This window comes from Artemia franciscana, chromosome 2, assembly GCF_032884065.1.
Source record: "Artemia franciscana chromosome 2, ASM3288406v1, whole genome shotgun sequence".
Lineage (NCBI taxonomy): Eukaryota > Metazoa > Arthropoda > Branchiopoda > Anostraca > Artemiidae > Artemia > Artemia franciscana.
In genome coordinates this window covers 60,529,832-60,546,595 of record NC_088864.1, presented here as the reverse complement: position 1 = coordinate 60,546,595, position 16,764 = coordinate 60,529,832, and the positions used below count along the sequence as shown (strand labels likewise).

The 16,764-nt window shown below is 35.0% G+C and overlaps 1 protein-coding gene across 6 annotated transcripts in view; it reads right to left on the bottom strand.

Moving 5' to 3' along the window:
• LOC136043878 (uncharacterized) overlaps positions 1-15,805 on the bottom strand; it is a gene marked incomplete at its 3' end in the record, with an annotated part of 21,199 nt that extends 5,394 nt beyond the window's left edge. The window contains 1 exon segment of one of the 6 annotated variants that reach the window (XM_065728858.1): positions 15,788-15,805. Coding sequence is in view for 1 of the 6 variants with exons in the window: in XM_065728854.1 (XP_065584926.1) it covers positions 15,082-15,112 (31 nt within the window). 6 annotated transcript variants of the gene reach the window in all.
• Between the last annotated feature and the right edge of the window lie 959 nt (positions 15,806-16,764).

The following is a 16,764-nucleotide window of genomic DNA, read 5'->3' as shown; positions in this document are numbered from 1 at the left end:
AATTTCAACTATTTATTCTACGGTCTTTCTGATTCAGGGGTCATTCTTAAAGAATTGGGACAAAACTTACGATTTAGTGGAAAGAGCGAGGTATTAACGAGGGTACAAACCCCCTCGTATACATAATAAAAATATAAGGTTATGAAAGTTTGTTACGTAAGTTAATTCTTAAGTTACGTATATTTTTTACTAATAAAAACGTTCGTTAAAAATTAAAAGTTCTAGTTGCCTTTTTAAGTAACCGAAAAATTGGAGGGCAACTAGGCCTCCTTCTCCACCCCTTATTTCTCAAAATCGTCTGATTTAAAACTAAGAGACAGCCATTTAGCCAAAAAAGAATTAATATACAAATTTCATTTTAATAATTTATGTGCGGAGAGCCAAAACCAAACATTCATTAATTCAAAAACGTTCAGAAATTAAATAAAAAAAACTGATTTTTTTAGCTGAAAGTAAGGAGCGACATTAAAACTTAAAACGAACAGAAATTACTCCGTATATGAAATGGGTTGTCCCCTCTGCAATCCCTCGCTCTTTACGCTAAAGTTTGACTCTTTGCCACAATTCTACTTTTTAAAACAATTAAAAGCTTTAGCGTAAAGAGCGAGGGATTGCGGAGGGGACAACCCATTTCATATACGGAGTAATTTCTGTTCGTTTTAAGCTTTAATGTCGCTCCTTACTTTCAGCTAAAAAAATTAGTTTTTTTTTATTTAATTTCATTATTAGAACGTTTACGAAAAAAGAAATGTCGATACCAGAGATTAGAGGTGTTTTTGTTCTGAGATTAAAAAAAAAAACAAGTTTTTTTTTAACTGCAAGCAAGGAGCGACATTAAAACTTAAGACGAACAGAAATTATTCCGTATATGAAAGGGGTTGTCCCCTACTCAACGTCCCGCTCTTTACGCTAAAGTTTGACTCTTTCTCACAACTCTACTTTTTAAAACAATAAAGAACTTTAGCGTAGAGATTGAGGCGTTGAGGAGCGGACAACCCCTTTCATATACGGAATAATTTCTGTTCGTTTTAAGTTTTAACGTCACTCCTTACTTGCAGTTTAAAAAAACTCGGTTTATTTATTTAATTTCTGAACGTTTTTAAATTAATGCATGTTTTGATTTTGGCTGACCGCACATGAATACTTAAAACGAAATTTGCACATTAATTTTTTTTTTTGTCTAAATGGCTTTCTCATATTTTTGTTCCGACGATTTTGATAAAAAAAAAAAAGGAGTGGGAGGATGCCTAGTTGCCTTCCAATTTTTGGTAACTTATAAAAACAACTAGAACTTTTTAGCTGTTTTTTTTACGAAAGTTTTTGTTAGTAATAAATATACGTAAATTACAAATTAACTTACGTAACAAACTTCTATATCTGTATATTTTTATTACATATATGAGGGGGATTTGCTCCCTCGTCAATACCTCGCTCTTTACACTAAAGCTTAAATTTTGTCCGGTTCTTTAAGAATAGCCCCAGAATCATAAAGGCCGTAGAATAAATAGTTGAAATTACTAAAAGTACTTTAGCGGAAAAAGCGAGGTATTTAGGAGATGAGTCCCTCATATGCGTAATAATTTCGGTTCGTTTTAAGTTTTAATGCTGCTCCTTGCTTTCAGTTGAAAAACTTTTCATTATTATTTTTTCAGTGTTTTTTGTTTTGTTTTTTTTATAATGCTAGAAAATCCTGCGCCCCCTTCATGGAATTTGTTTCCCCCATTGTGAATTCCTCCAAGTAAAGATCCTTCAACATAGCTCCTCCCCTCAACCCCCCCCCCCTTAACAAAAAACCCTGAAAACGTCTATACGCTCCCCAATAACCATTACTGTATGTAAACACTGGTCAAAGTTAGTAACTTGCCACCCCTCCCCCGGGAACTTTGGGCGAGTAAGTCGTCCCCAAAGACATCTTATTATGTTTTTCGACTATGCTGAAGAAAATGGCTATTTCAAAATTTTGATCCGTTGATTTTGGGAAAAAATGAGCGTGGGAGGGGGCCTAGGTGTCCTCCAATTTTTTGGTCACTTAAAAAGGGCACTAGAACTTTTCATTTCCATTATAACGAGCCCTCTCGCAACATCCTAGGACCACTGGGTCGATACGATCACCCCTGGAAAAAAGAAAAAAAAAGCAAATGAATAAACACGCACCCGTGATCAGTCTTCTGGCAAAAAATACGAAGTTCTACATTTTTGAAGATAGGAGCTTTAAATTTCTACAGTGGGATTCGCTGATACGCTGGATGCGATGGTGTGATTTTCGTTAAGATTCTAATACTTTTAGGATATGTTCCTCCTGTTTTCCAAAATAAGGCCAATTATCTTTTGATGGGTAAGACTAAATTTAATGAAACTTATATATTTGAAATCAGCATGAAAATCCAATTCTTTTAATGTATTTATTAGTATCAAAATTCCGTATTTTAGAATTTCATTTGGTATTGAGCCGGGTCGCTCCTTACTACAGTTCGTTACCACGAACTGTTTGAAAATACATTAAATTTATTCCTCTCGTACACTACATATTATCAGTGTTGCGTTGTTAAAGTTTGGATTTGTACCTAAAAAGCTCTAGAAACGAACTTTCCAGAGAAATCCGTAACAGACACCAAAAATTGATGCGCATGTTGCACCGCATCTCCCTTCACACAGTACTCCCTTCAAAATATACAACCTCTTCCTTTGCCCTTCTTTTCTCGATCTGCTCCTTTTTTATCATTGTTATTATTAATTTATTTCCTCCAAAATTTAAGAGCAACTAAAGAGAAAAGGATGTCGTCAATGCAATATATAATACCCAAATCAGGTTTTCTTTTCCGTCATACAAATTGTCAGATTGTCTCTGCGAACAGAACACATAATCTAAAGCGTGAGCTTCACCTACCGGAATTTCTAGATTCTGGGTTTTCTGGATAGTGAAGCCGGTCCAAAAAAAGAGCCCTCAGAGGATTTTTTCACTCACACTTTCCAGCACTTTTCAAAGTCCTACGATCATTTTGTTTTCATGTTTAATCCAAGTCAATTTTTTATTTCTTATTCTGTTTCTTCCACCACTAAAATATTTTTCTGTGCAATAGCTCCCAGAATCCAGAAATCTGGAAGCTCAAATTTCCCTTTTTTCTGGATTGGTCCGGGGTGCTTTGGTCTGGCTTCACGTTAACAGCGGGAGTCCTAATTCAGGATATCGAAAAAAAAAACCGAATTTTGTAGCAATTGTACTGAACTTGCACCAGTTTGGTAAAACTGAATCGAATGAACATCTTTACAAAAAATGGTAAAGATGCACAGGTCGGTGGAAAACGTTCTCAATTTGGTACAACTGTACCACCCATCGCAACACTGCAGATTATGCATTGTGGCGTGCGAGACATTGTCACTTGCAATAACATTTTAGACAAATTTCGGGATATAGATATTGGAATCAGGATACTAACTCGGTTTTATCCTTTGGTATAACTCGTATATAATTTTTGTATCTAATTCTTCAATGCTCAATTAATCTCAATTGTTTCAATGCAGATTAACCATTGCTAGCATAATCTACAGTTCCTCTTTTTCACCAACCAGTTTAAGGTTGCTGCAAGATTAACTGATTTACGATTGAAAAACTTCTGTACATGAAAATACGCTCTTAAATGTCTGCTTTTTAGTGTTTTACATAGGAACTGCCACTTATCCCCCCCACGCGGCTTTTTGGTCTCCATTCACTTTCGACTTATGAGAAAAGTACTAAGAGTCTCAATTTCTGATCTATCGAGCACTCTCCAAAGTTTCTGCAACCATAAAGTGGAGGTGTGGATGAGAAAAGGCCAGGGAGATAAGTCAAAGGGTGCCTTTTAATGTAACACACCCCAGCTCTCATTGAGCTTTCAGATAATTACAGAATTAGTTCTAAAGGAGAGACGAGAGGAGAGTGGAGGTAGAAATTCATTAATAATCCCCAGCGAGTTCTGTTTTTTTTTTAAGTCGAAAGTGATTAAATATCAACACGACGCAAGGGGCGTTTTCCGGGGGGGGGTTAAACGCCTAGAAACATTTTAAAAATTAATTGACACAATCACCTAATCATTTTTAGCTTTTAATTTTTAAAAATTTCTACAAAACAAGTTTTCAAAAAGTCAAGAGCTTCAATAAGCGAAAAATGAGCAGAAATCAAGTCAAATAATCCTCCATGTTTAAAACTACCACAAATTACAATCAATCAATGAATGAAACTCAAAACGAACAGAAATCATAGGCATCACAATAGTGCTAGCTAAGTAAAGAGTGATGTGGCCATGACGGGTTTTCTTTCTTTTTTTTAGACCAGGGTACTTCGTATCAAAGGATTTATCGTAGAAACTTCGAGAAGGGCTCATTCGATGGGAAATTCAAAGGGCTAATGCCTTTTCCCATAGTCAAAAGTGACTGGAGGGCAACTAACCCCCCTCCCACGTCCACCACTTCCCCAAGCACATTCAATCAAAATTTTGGGATAGCCATTATGTTCAGCGTAGTTAAAAGGTCCAGAAATTACGTCTTTCGGGATGACTACCCCTCCCCACGGCCCTCGGGGCAAGTGTTGTAAGTTAGGCCCTGGGAGCATATAAGATTTTTATAGAAAGGGTGGTCGTATAAACTCCAGAGAGGGCTCATTGGATTGGTAATCCCTTTGCAAAATTCAAAGTGATTGGAGGGTGGATATCCCCCCAACACACCAAGTATTTTCACGAAATACACTGACAGGAATTTTGAGATGGTCATTTGTTGTCGTAGAAACTTTGAAAAAGGATCATTTGATTGGAAACTGAAAGGGCTAGTGCCCTCAAAATTTTGAGATAGTCATTTTGTTCAGCGAAGTTGAAAGATCAGGAAATTATTTATTTATGGGTGACACCCTCCCTTTCACAACCCTAAGCGCAAGGGTTGTAAGTTATATCCCGATGGCATATAAGGTTTTTATGGAAAACGTGATCGTATGTGCTCCAGAGAGGGACTCGTTGGATTGGGAATAATATGTTCCAGTGCCCTTTTTAATAGTAAAATTGATCACGGGACTGTCGACCCCCCTACATCGTATTTTCCAAAAATGCATCCAACAGAAATTTTGAGATAGCTATTTGTCCAAAAATAGTCCAAAGACGAAATAACAAGGTCTTTTAATTTGACAGAATTCACCAGAGTCTGGGGGTAGGGGCTGTAGGTTATACCCCAGGGGCATATAAGGTTTTTAGGGAAGGGGTGGTCGTGTGAACTTCAAAAGAGGTTCATTTGATTGGAAATGTATAGTTCTAGTTCCCTTTTGTGAGTCAAACATGATTGAGAGCAAATAGCCCCCCCCCCATCTATCCATGACATCCTCTTTTCCCGAAACGCGTTCAATTGAAATTGTGTAATAGCCATTTTGTTACCAATAGTCAAAAATCATATAACAATGTCTTTAGGGTGGAGCCCATGGGCAAAGGTTTGTAAGCTATGCCCCATGGCTTATAAGGTTTTTTATGGAACGGGTGGTCGTATAGACTTTGGATCAGATAGATCTCGTTTGATGAGAAGTCGAAATTTTTCACCGACCTTTCACCAACAGATTTTCAGCAGATTTCTAGAATAGCTCAGAATATTTTCCGCTACGACTTTTGTATGGCTAAGACTCGTTTATCAGAAAAGTTTAGAAAATTAGAATACGAAAAATCTCTGAATTCTAGATATTTTCTACCTAGATTCTATCCTCGTCCGGCAATTGAGAACCTATCTTCTAAAGTTCTTACACTGGAAAAAGCTTGTATTTCGTCTAAGGGACCTAAATTTTGCCTACCTTAAACACAAGGGAGTTTCTTAGAGAGAATTGCCAATGTGGAGGTGGGTATATTTGGTTCAGGCGGTGCTGTGGAAAATTCAGATTTACTTCAAGGAGAGGGGCTTAAGAATATTCTCGATTTCACTCCGCATTTCTCAAGGTAAAAAAAAAAAAAAAATCAGGAAACCTAAATTCTCAAGAATTTAAGAAAAGACCCACACATCATTAACACCAGGGCTGATAAAGGATATAAAAATTTTATCCTTGATTAAACTTCATATAATCAAAATATTAGATATTTTATCCAGCACCCTTACTTACAAGCCCTTAGATTCAAACCACACCGATAACTTCACCCGTATAGTACAAAAGGAACTAAGAATTTTGCAAACTGTAGGGCTTATTACTCCACAAATGTATAAAATATTTTATCTTAAAGGTTGCTCCACTCTTAAATTTTACAGTCTCCCAAAAATCCATAAAGATGGAGTTCCTCTACGCCCAAATGTGGCTCCTTATAGCTCTACAACTGTCAGATTGAGAAAATGGTTGTCAAAACTTTTTCGCCCCCTTATACAAACGCGAACTTCATACACAAAAAATTCAGTTCAGCTTGTCAAAAAATGAAAAGACCTTGATAAAAAAAGATACAATTGTGGCCAGTTTTGATACTATTTCTATGCATACATATTGTGATATACAAAATGCGAACTGACTCTTCAATGAAAATTAGAAGAAAATATTGACTAAATGGACTACAAAACACTGGATATAAAAACTATTAGGCATCTCGTCCGTCTCTGCAATAGTTCCTCCTCATATTTCCAACATAATAAGCAATTTTCCGCCCAAATCATGGGTTTACCCATGGGTACAAGCCTTTCCCCATTTTCTCACCATTCTCTGAAACACCAGGGTAGGTTTGTGGATGATGTTATTTCTGTGTGTCACGGATCACGGTCACTGGATCGCGGAGAGGAGTAACTTAACTCCTTCTTGACTCATCTAAACACTTTGGACTCTAAACCTTCAGTTCACTTTAGAACTATAAGATAACCATAAACTTCCTTTTCTAGATGTATTAATTTTCAATAAGTCTCCTAGCCTTGAATTTTCCATTTATAGAAAGCCTACAAATAACAATAGGTAATTACATTTTTCTTCCAACCACTCTCCCTGGTTAAAAAGAGGAGTAGTTATTTCTTTGGTTGACCGAGTTATAAGAACATGCTCAGAGTCTCACACAGTCTCCGAATTGAACTATATTAAGGACATTTTATTTTGCAATAGGTACCCTATAAAATTACTTGAAACCATTATAGAGAAAATGCAAAAAAAAAAACAAGGCAGAAAGGAATTCATCAACTCCACAAATCCTAACTGATATTCACTGTCTTACCCTACATTCCAAAATTGAGTGACAAACTGAAAAGAATCCTTAAAAAACCTAAACTTAATGTCACCTTTAAACATTCAAATACAATACAGAGCTTCTTCAACAGTGGCAAAGATAAAACCAGCCCCATTCTGGGTAGTGGTGTTTATAGAATTCCCTGTTCTTGTGGCCATTTTTATATTGGAAGAACTCAATAGCAATTAGAGGATAGATTATTAGAACATAGATCCACAATAGACAAGGTTATGAGGCTACGCCGAAGGCCCGAGATATTTGTTTCCGCCTTGGCTCAACATTTGTACAACAATCCACACCATTTCATCTTATTTGACAGCGCCTCCATTATTGCCCCTCTTAAGAGTCCCATGCAAGTTTTCTGGGACAGAGTTGAGATAAAAAGGTAGCTCTCAATAGAGACACTGGAGAAACTTCTCTCCATTTATTACAAAATTATTAATTGTGATCGTTTTCACATACATCCACAAATTTATGTTGCACAATCAAATAAAATATCTGATAATAATCTACCTGGAAAGCTATTAGCTTTTAAGAGTGCTACAAGTAAGATATCATATTTTAGTTTTGTGTTTTGTTTTAAGGTTTGTTTCATTTTTTTTATATACATTTTTATCCGTTTATTCTGCACTGACGACAGTCAAGCAGAGGTCTTTACCAAAATATTTGCATAATTTTCAATTTTTACTGGCTGCTGATTGTCCTTGTCCTTCTTTTCTTTGCGATTTTGTGTTTTATCATGATTAGTCAGTGTGATCTCAGGAATTATTTGCTTCTAATTATACTACTACTGCTGTTACTATTATTACTACTTCTATTACTGCTACTGTGAATAAAGCTTAGGCTACTACAATTAATTCTACTGCTACTACCACTACTACTACTATTAAAACTAAGGATATTAAGCTGAATTTTGGGCCATATAATAAAAACTGTATGGAACTAATTCGAAACACACTATGCCCACACAGGTTGTCGAGCAGATGCATCAAAAATGCTTCAAGGATGGTTGTTAATTTGTATTAAATTGTATTAAGCTGAAACTTTCAGTGTGTGTTGAAGAGGATGTTGAAGTACCCAAAGGTGCAATGGACATACTGCTACTAATGCTGCTACAACTATTGTTACTATGCAAGCTAAAGGATATTAAGGTGAGGCTTTTAAGAAATACTTAAGCAGATATTAAACTAAATCAAAACAAACTATGAGCATGTGGATTGTCAAAAAGGTGACAAAGTAATATCTGAAGCAAAAATTATATAATAAAGTTAGGCCTTCAAGGGTAAGTTGTGGGGGTGTTTGAACTAGCCAGAAGGCACTATGTGTATACTTTTAATATTATCACTATATTTAGTGTAACTAAAACCGCTAGGAATATTAAAGTGAAACTTATAGGGAATGTTTAGGCAGAGTTTCAATTAAACAAAAACAACTGTATGCATTCAGATCTTCTAAAGGATATATAAGCAATATCATAGGCAGCACAACTCTATAATAAATAGAAAAACCATTGAAACTGTACTTTTTAAGAGTAAAAAGAGATTAAAGGGCAAGCAGCCTTTCTCTTAATCTCATTTATTTTGAAAACGTATTCAGTGAAAATTTTGAGACAGCCCTTTTGTTCAGCATAGTAGAACTGTCCAGCAACTATGTATTCAGGGTTATTGGGCATGTCAATCATGCAAAATTTTGCAATTGGCCCATTATGCCTTTGAAACAAAATGCTACTTCAAAACTAAATTAAATGGTATTGTGTTCATGGTTGCCAATAAGACACTTCAGCATTCTATTGAGAACAACTGGGTGTATAACGTTGAAATTCCTGGGGCTACTACTGTTATTACTTCTGCTCTTACAATTTAAATAAATAAAAAGAATGTAAGTGTATCCAAGTTGTCAAAGAGTATAGATAGAATCTTTTAGAAAAGATATAGTTTTATTTTTCAGGGCAACTGCAGGAGTTATAATGCTTTAAGTTTTTTTTTATATCATAGAGCTAAATTTTTTTCTAGACACATCTTGATCTTATACAAACAGGACATGAAATTGGTTTTCCTAGAATAAATTTCACATGTGAATATTTTGAAGTTTTGATTTTGTAGATCCTTTGTATCTTGTCTCAATAATATGTCTTAGCTTTCAAGCTAAACTCTTTAGAAATAAAATAGCTTAGAATTCTGAGAGGATTTCATGGACTTTGATAGTTATCATATGTCAGACTTTAGTGCCATGAAAAGGAAGAAAGAAGACATGCAGTCTTCTGCATCCAAAATCAACAATACTATAGAAATAAAAAGTTTACAAAGGAAGCCATTTTACAAATATACATTAACCACAGTAAAAGATACACCGTCTTATAGGCAGCCCAATAGCACAATAGAAACTTTGACAGGGGCTGATTCAACTGGAAATTGAAAGGGTTAGTGCCATTTTTAATAGTCGAAAGCAATTGAAGGGCAACCAGCCCCCCTCGCATGCCCATCATTTCCCCATACACATACATTCCCAATTTTGAGATATCCGTTTTGTTTAGCATGATTGAAAGGTCCAGAAATTGCCTTTTAGGATAATTTATACCCTGAGGGGCATATAAGTTTTTATAGAAAGGGTGGTCACAGAAACTTCAACAGTTTTTTAAGAGTCAAAGTGATTAGAGGGTAGCTACCCCTCCCCACACACACATACACATATACGTTGTATTTCCCCAAAATACATCTGATGGAAATTTCAAGACAGCCATTTTTCAAAAAAAAAATTGTTCAAAGATCACATAAACAGGCCATTGGGGTTAAAACAGCCCCCCAACATCTGTGGTTGTTAGCTAAGCCCAGGGGGTATATAAAGTTTTTATGGAAAGAGTGGTTATGTGAACTTTGAAGGGGGCTTACTCACTTGGAAATGTATAGTTCAAGTTTCCTTTTAAGAGTCAAAAGTGATGGAGGGCAACTAGCCCCCCTTTGTGAAATTTTCTGTTTCCAAAACACATCCCATAAAAATTGTGAGATAGCCATTTTGTCCACAATAGTTCAAAGAGCATATTACAATGTCTTCATGGTAGAAACAATCCCCAGAGCCCAGTGGCAAGGATTGTAAGTTATGCCACAAGGCAAGTAAGTTTTTATGGAAGGGATAGTTCCATAAAGTTTAGATCAGATGGAGCTTATTTGATTGGAAATTGGAAGTTCTAGTGCCCTTTTCAAGAGTAAAAAAAGAATAGAGAACAACCAGCCCCCTCTCTCCCAAAAGCATATCATTCTCCAAAACACAACCTATCAAAATTTTTAGAGAGCCATTTTGTTCAGCATTGTTGAAAGATCTAGTCATTATATCTTTGGGATGTCAACCTCACTAGAGTCCTCAGGGCAAACCATCCACTGTTTACATTTAGTTCACGTTATTGAGAATGTCTTTTGAACTTTACTTTCCAAAAAGATGAAGGGCATTCAGTTGAGCCTTTCAGAGAATGTTAAGCAGAGTGTTCAACTAAATCAAAATATGTTATGTGTATACAGACTGTCAAAATGGCATAACTCAGGAATAACTGATTATACTAACATGGAACTTTGAGGAAATAATAAGGCAATATTTACATGGAACCACTACTACTACAACTAACACCAATACCACTGCTACCACTACTACTACCAAACTATTTCATTTACAATATTGAGGGGAAGTTTGAACTAAACCAAAAGACACTATTTGCATGTACATTGTCAACACAGCATATATCAAGAACTGATTTGGGCTTTAAGTTGGAACTGTTAAAGAATGCTTAAAGGGGGAAGATCATCTGACCAAATGGCAATATCTGCATGCTACTATTAATACTACTATCACTGCTACATCTAGTACTACTATTTCAACTACTACTTCTGTTGAAACTACTGGTAAGGCTAAGACCATTAAGATGAAAATTTCAAGGAGTATATGAACAGACACTATACTACTGCTGCTACTAGGACTACTGCTATTGCAACTATAATCAGTCCTAGTAGTTCCAATACTAATACTAAGACTACTATCACAGCTATACCTAATGGTATTACCACTCCTAGCAATATCAATACTACTACTGTGACTACTATTACAACTATGCCTAATAATAATAATAATAATAATTTATTTATGCCCTCTTTACATACAAAAGATGTACACAGAGGAGTACGGAAAGAAAACTGAAAAATATAAAGATAAAAATAAATATGATTTTATAAAGTACATTTAAATAAAATAAAAACAACAATAACCTGATTGATGGAAACTAGCAAGGCTACATATTATAAAGTAAACAATACATCATTTTGATATTTTATTTAATTTATTATATAGACACTAGTTTAGTGGTTCATCTCCTTACAAGAAAACTACAGTAAATTTTGAAAACTAATCTACTTGATAAAGTCCTAGAATAAACATCATCCCTAAAATGCTTTCACTTTACTTGAACTTCTCCACTGTAACAGTTAAATCTATAGTCTAAATTATGTATTTTCAATGAACTTTTTATATGTGACTCTTTTCTCCCTAACAGTTTAGTAGCATTCAAGCAACATTGGTGGCCTTAAAAAACAGACAAATTTGTGGAAAATGTGGAAAAACAGAAAATTGTGGATAATTCCAGCAGTAAATGTTAAGAATAGTGGCTCTTCAGAAGGAGAAATATAAGAACCAAAAGAGGGACATTCTTAGATTGGTAGTTTTATGCTCATTTTTATAGTTTTGTTTGCATCTCAGATGATTCCTCTCCAGCCCCCCACCAATGGGCTCATATAGCCCAAGGTTACAAGATAAAACTAACCAAGAAAATAAAAAAAAAGAAAATAAAAGAACTCTTACTTGATAATTTGTACCAAACATGAATAAACAATTTTTACTTGTCTTAATCTCATTTTTGTCTGTATGATCAATTTTTTTTAAATAAGTCCCTTAAAGAATTATGAAATCAGAATAAATATGGCATCTTTTCATAATGATTTTTAAGACACATTATCAGATTTTCAACAGACCATTAAAACAGTTTGACCAACAATAATCCCTGACAAAAAGTAGGGATACTTTCTTTAATACAAACACAGAAATTAAAAATGTATGTTCTTGTCATCTGTGGATATTAAGTTAGAACCAAAGTGACATGTGACAAAATGCAAAGGAAATACACAACTTGGGCTATATATTTGCACATTAGAAGGGTAGAGGAGTAAAGTGAAACTCTATGTCAACACAAGTTAACAGCATGAAAAGCAAAAAAAAAAATTCAAAGACCACATCTGATGAAAAAACAACAAATATTACCATGGCTTTTCTAATGCAATGATTCTGGAAGGGATTTTATTATGAACAATGGGCAAAAAAATCAAGAAAATATGATTCATTAACAATTCTTGCATACCTAAACTAAGAACTTGTTTATTTTGAATTTTATGTTTTTTATGCAGCCTATAGCTATATGAGCCCATTAAGAGGGGTTATGGAAGAATTGTTGGTAACATAAAGAAAGTCATGAAAATAAATACAAATTAACAGCCTAAAATTTCACTCTTTTTATTCTAGCATTTCTCTTTAAAAAGCCATTATTCTTACCTTTACCAATTTTGGCAATATATATTGACCATTAAGGGTAGATGTGGGAGGAGTAAAACAAAGGGTATAAGCAAGAAATGGGGATGTTGAGAAGAAAACAAATTAGGAAAACAATCTTAACTTCATTAATATACATAATAACTGTAGTTAATATATTCTGACTGTAATTTTATTGTTCTTTACACCCTCTTCCCTAATCAAACAGTTTGTGGTAACAAACTGTAGTAAGGAGCGACCCGGCTCAATAATAACCAAAACTCTACAAATGGAATTTTGATACCAATACCTACATCTAAAGAATCGCATTTCAATGCTGATTTTAAATAAATAAGTTTCATCAAGTTTAGTCTTACCCATCAAAAGCTACGAGCCTGAGAAAATTTGCATTATTTTAGAAAATAGGGGGAAATGCCCCCTAAAAGTCATAGAATCTTAACGAAAATCACACCATCAGATTCAGCGTATCAGAGAACCCTACTGTAGAAGTTTCAAGCTCCTATCTACAAAAATGTGGAATTTTGTATTTTTTGCCAGAAGGCAGATCATGGATGCGTGTTTATTTGTTTTTTTCCCCAGGGATGATCTTATCAACCCAGTTGTCCTAGAATGTTGCAAGAGAGCTCATTCTAACGGGAATAGAAAGTTCTAGTGCCCTTTTTAAGTGACCAAAAAAATTGGAGGGCACCTAAGCCCCCTCCCACGCTAATTATTTTACTAAAGTCAATGGATCAAAATTCTGAGATAGCCATTTTATTCAGTGTAGTCGAAAAACCTTATAACTATGTCTTTGGGGACGACTTACTCCCCCACAGTCCCCATGGGAGGGGCAACAAGTTACAAACTTTGACCAATGCTTACATATAGTAATGGTCATTGGGAAGTGTACAGGCGTTTTCAGGAGGATTTTTTTGGTTGGGGGAGGGGTTGAGAAGAGGGGGATATGCTGGGGGAACTTTCCATCAATAATTTGTCATGGGGGAAGAAAATCTCCATGAAGGGAGTGCAGGATTTACTAGCATTATTTAAAAAAAAAAAACAATGAAAAAATAAATATGAAAAAGTTCTTTCAGCTGGAAGTAAGGAACAGCATTAAAACTTAAAACAAACAGAAATTATTACCCATTTGAGGGGCTCACCTCCTCCTAATACCTTGCTCTTTATGCTAAAGTATTTTTAGTAATTTCAATTATTTATTCTACAGCTTTTGTGATTCTTGGGTCATTCTTAATGAATTGGGACAAAATTTAAGCTTTAGTATGAAGAGCAAGGATCTGACAAGGGGGCGAGCCCCCTCATATATGTAATAAAAATATGAGAATACAAAAGTTCTTTACATAAGCTAATTTATAAGTTACAAAAATCTTTTACTAATAAAAATATTTGTAAAAAATTAAAAGTTCTAGTTGCCTTTTTAATTAACCAAAAAATCGGAGGGCAACTAGGCTTCCTCCCCTGCTCTTTTTTTTCTCAAAATGATTCAATCAAAATTATGAGAAAGCCATTTAGCCAAAAAAAAAATACAAATTTTGTTTTAATTATTCCTCTGCGGAGAGCCAAAATCAAAACATGCATTGATTCAAAAACTTTCAGAAATTAAATAAAAAAAAACAAGTTTTTTTTAACTGAAAGTAAGGAGCGACATTAAAACTTAAAACAAACAGAAATTACTTTATATATGAAAGAGGCTGCTTTCTCATCAATGCCCCGCTCTTTACGCTAATGTTTTTTACTGTTTTAAAAAGAAGAATTGAGAGACAGAGTCAAACTTTAGCGTAAAGAGCGGGACATTGATGAGGAAGCAGCCTCTTTCATATATGAAGTAATTTCTGTTCGTTTTAAGTTTTAATGTTGCTCCTTACTTTCAGTTAAAAAACTTGTTTTTTTTATTTAATCTTTATATACCCTGTAGTCTTAGCCAAAATTATGTTTCCCATGTGGTATTTTGTATCTTGATTTTGTCACAGTTGATTCAGGTTACAGGTTGAAACAACAGTGGTGCAGAGCCAACTGCATCCAAAATATGTCGGCTAATTTGGGCTATATATTTGAATATTGAGGGTAAAGTCAGGGTGGGATTTACAGCAACAATGATCCTAGGCCCAAGTGTCTTTGCTTCTCCTTTTTTGCAATATTATTGGGGAAATCCCCAAAGACTTTGTAAATGTTCCTTGTATCCTATTTGGCTGTAGGCTAAGTCAAAATCTACTAATGTCAAACTATTCTTTGCCAGTTGGTTCTAGACTGGCATTTTAACTGAGACCTATGTTTTGGGTTTTTACCTCCGGGTGTGACCACCCTATTACATTACCGCAAGGCTGTGCTTTCCTCTCCCCTCCCATGAAAAAAGAAAGAATACCAGAGTAAAGCAATAGTTCTTCTTCTTCTTATCAGAAGGCCAATAGGGTTAGTTCACATTACTATTATTCTACTATGCTCAGTGTTTCCATTTCATATTTTTTTTAAGTCCCTAAAAGGCTAGTGGCAACCCCCTAGAAATTTCCATTTCAATACAAAACTCCCTTATAGGTTTTCCCTTTTCTAACTTCTTTCCAAATAACTAGGAAATCTATGTTATGCTGACTTTTAATGGTATTTGTTCCAGACGACGTATTTTACAACTTTGTCAAATGTCCTAGAAATGATGAGGGATGCGAGAGGGGTCGTAATGCTGCACAGGGGCACATTCTTTTCTGAAGGTGCAGATAGTCCTACAAAATATAAAGTTAACATAGATATTTATTTGGCCATGGAGACTTTCCTACAGCAAATCAGCATTTTCAAGCATTTTGTGTTGCAAAACAACGATTCTTGCCAAAATAATACAAAAAAGCTACTATATGAAAATTCTGAGATAGCCAATTGATTTAGAAATACTGAAAAAACTATACGCCTATTGAGCCTCCTGTTTCAGAGATGGTAATGCCGTACGGTGGCGGAATGGTTTCTAAAGGTGCAGGTAATCCTGCACAATAACACATAACATAGACACTTATTTTAGTCAAAAAGTGTTTTACCCAGCAGAGCGGTGTTTCCAGATGATTTCTTAGTAAAAAACAACAATTCTAGCCAAAAAAGGCCAAAAACCTATTAGTGTGGAAATTTTGGGATAGTCAATCGATTTGGAATTACCAAAAAACTATACGTGTATTGAGCTTCTTGTTTCAGAGGCAGTAATGTCGTGCGGTTGCACACCGGTTTCTAAAGGTGCGAGTAGTGTTATAAAATAACGGTTAACATGAACATTTATTTTAGCCCAAAAGACTGTACCACAACAAAGCAATGTATTCATTAATTTTGAGGTGCGAAACAACAATTCTAGCCAAAACAAGTCCAAAAAGCTATTGTGTGAAAATTCTGATATAGTTCATTGATTTATAATTACCCCAAAAAAACCATACGTGTATTGATCCTCCTGTTTCAGAGGCAGTAATGTCGTACGGCGGCTTATTGGTTTCTAAAGGTGCAGGTAGCTCTACAAAATAATAGTTAACATAGACAATTCTTTTAGCCAAAAAATCTGTCCCACAGCAAAGCGATGTATTCAGCCATTTCATGGTGCAGAACAACATTCTAGCCAAAAGAAGACCAAAAAGCTATTGTGTGGAAATTCTGAGATATTTAATTGATTTAGAATAATAGAAAAACCTATATACATATTGAGCCTCCTGTATCAAAGGCACAAATGCCGTACGGTGTTTCATTTGTTTCTAAAGGTGCGGGTAGTCTTACAAAATAAAGGGCAACATAGAAATTTATTTTAACGCTTCATATGAGTAGATGATTCGGCTGAAGCTTGAAAAAACAATGTACAGCGGTATATAATACAAATTTAGCTATTATGGAGAAGGGTCGGTGGTTCTTTGATTAGGTTATGAGAATGAGTTTCCCTTAAGCGTCAATAAGTCCATTTCTAATTCTTCGTGGGTCTTCAGATGAACGCAGCCGAATTTTAAAGCGTCACCACGTACAACACTATTTAAGGGTATTTTGA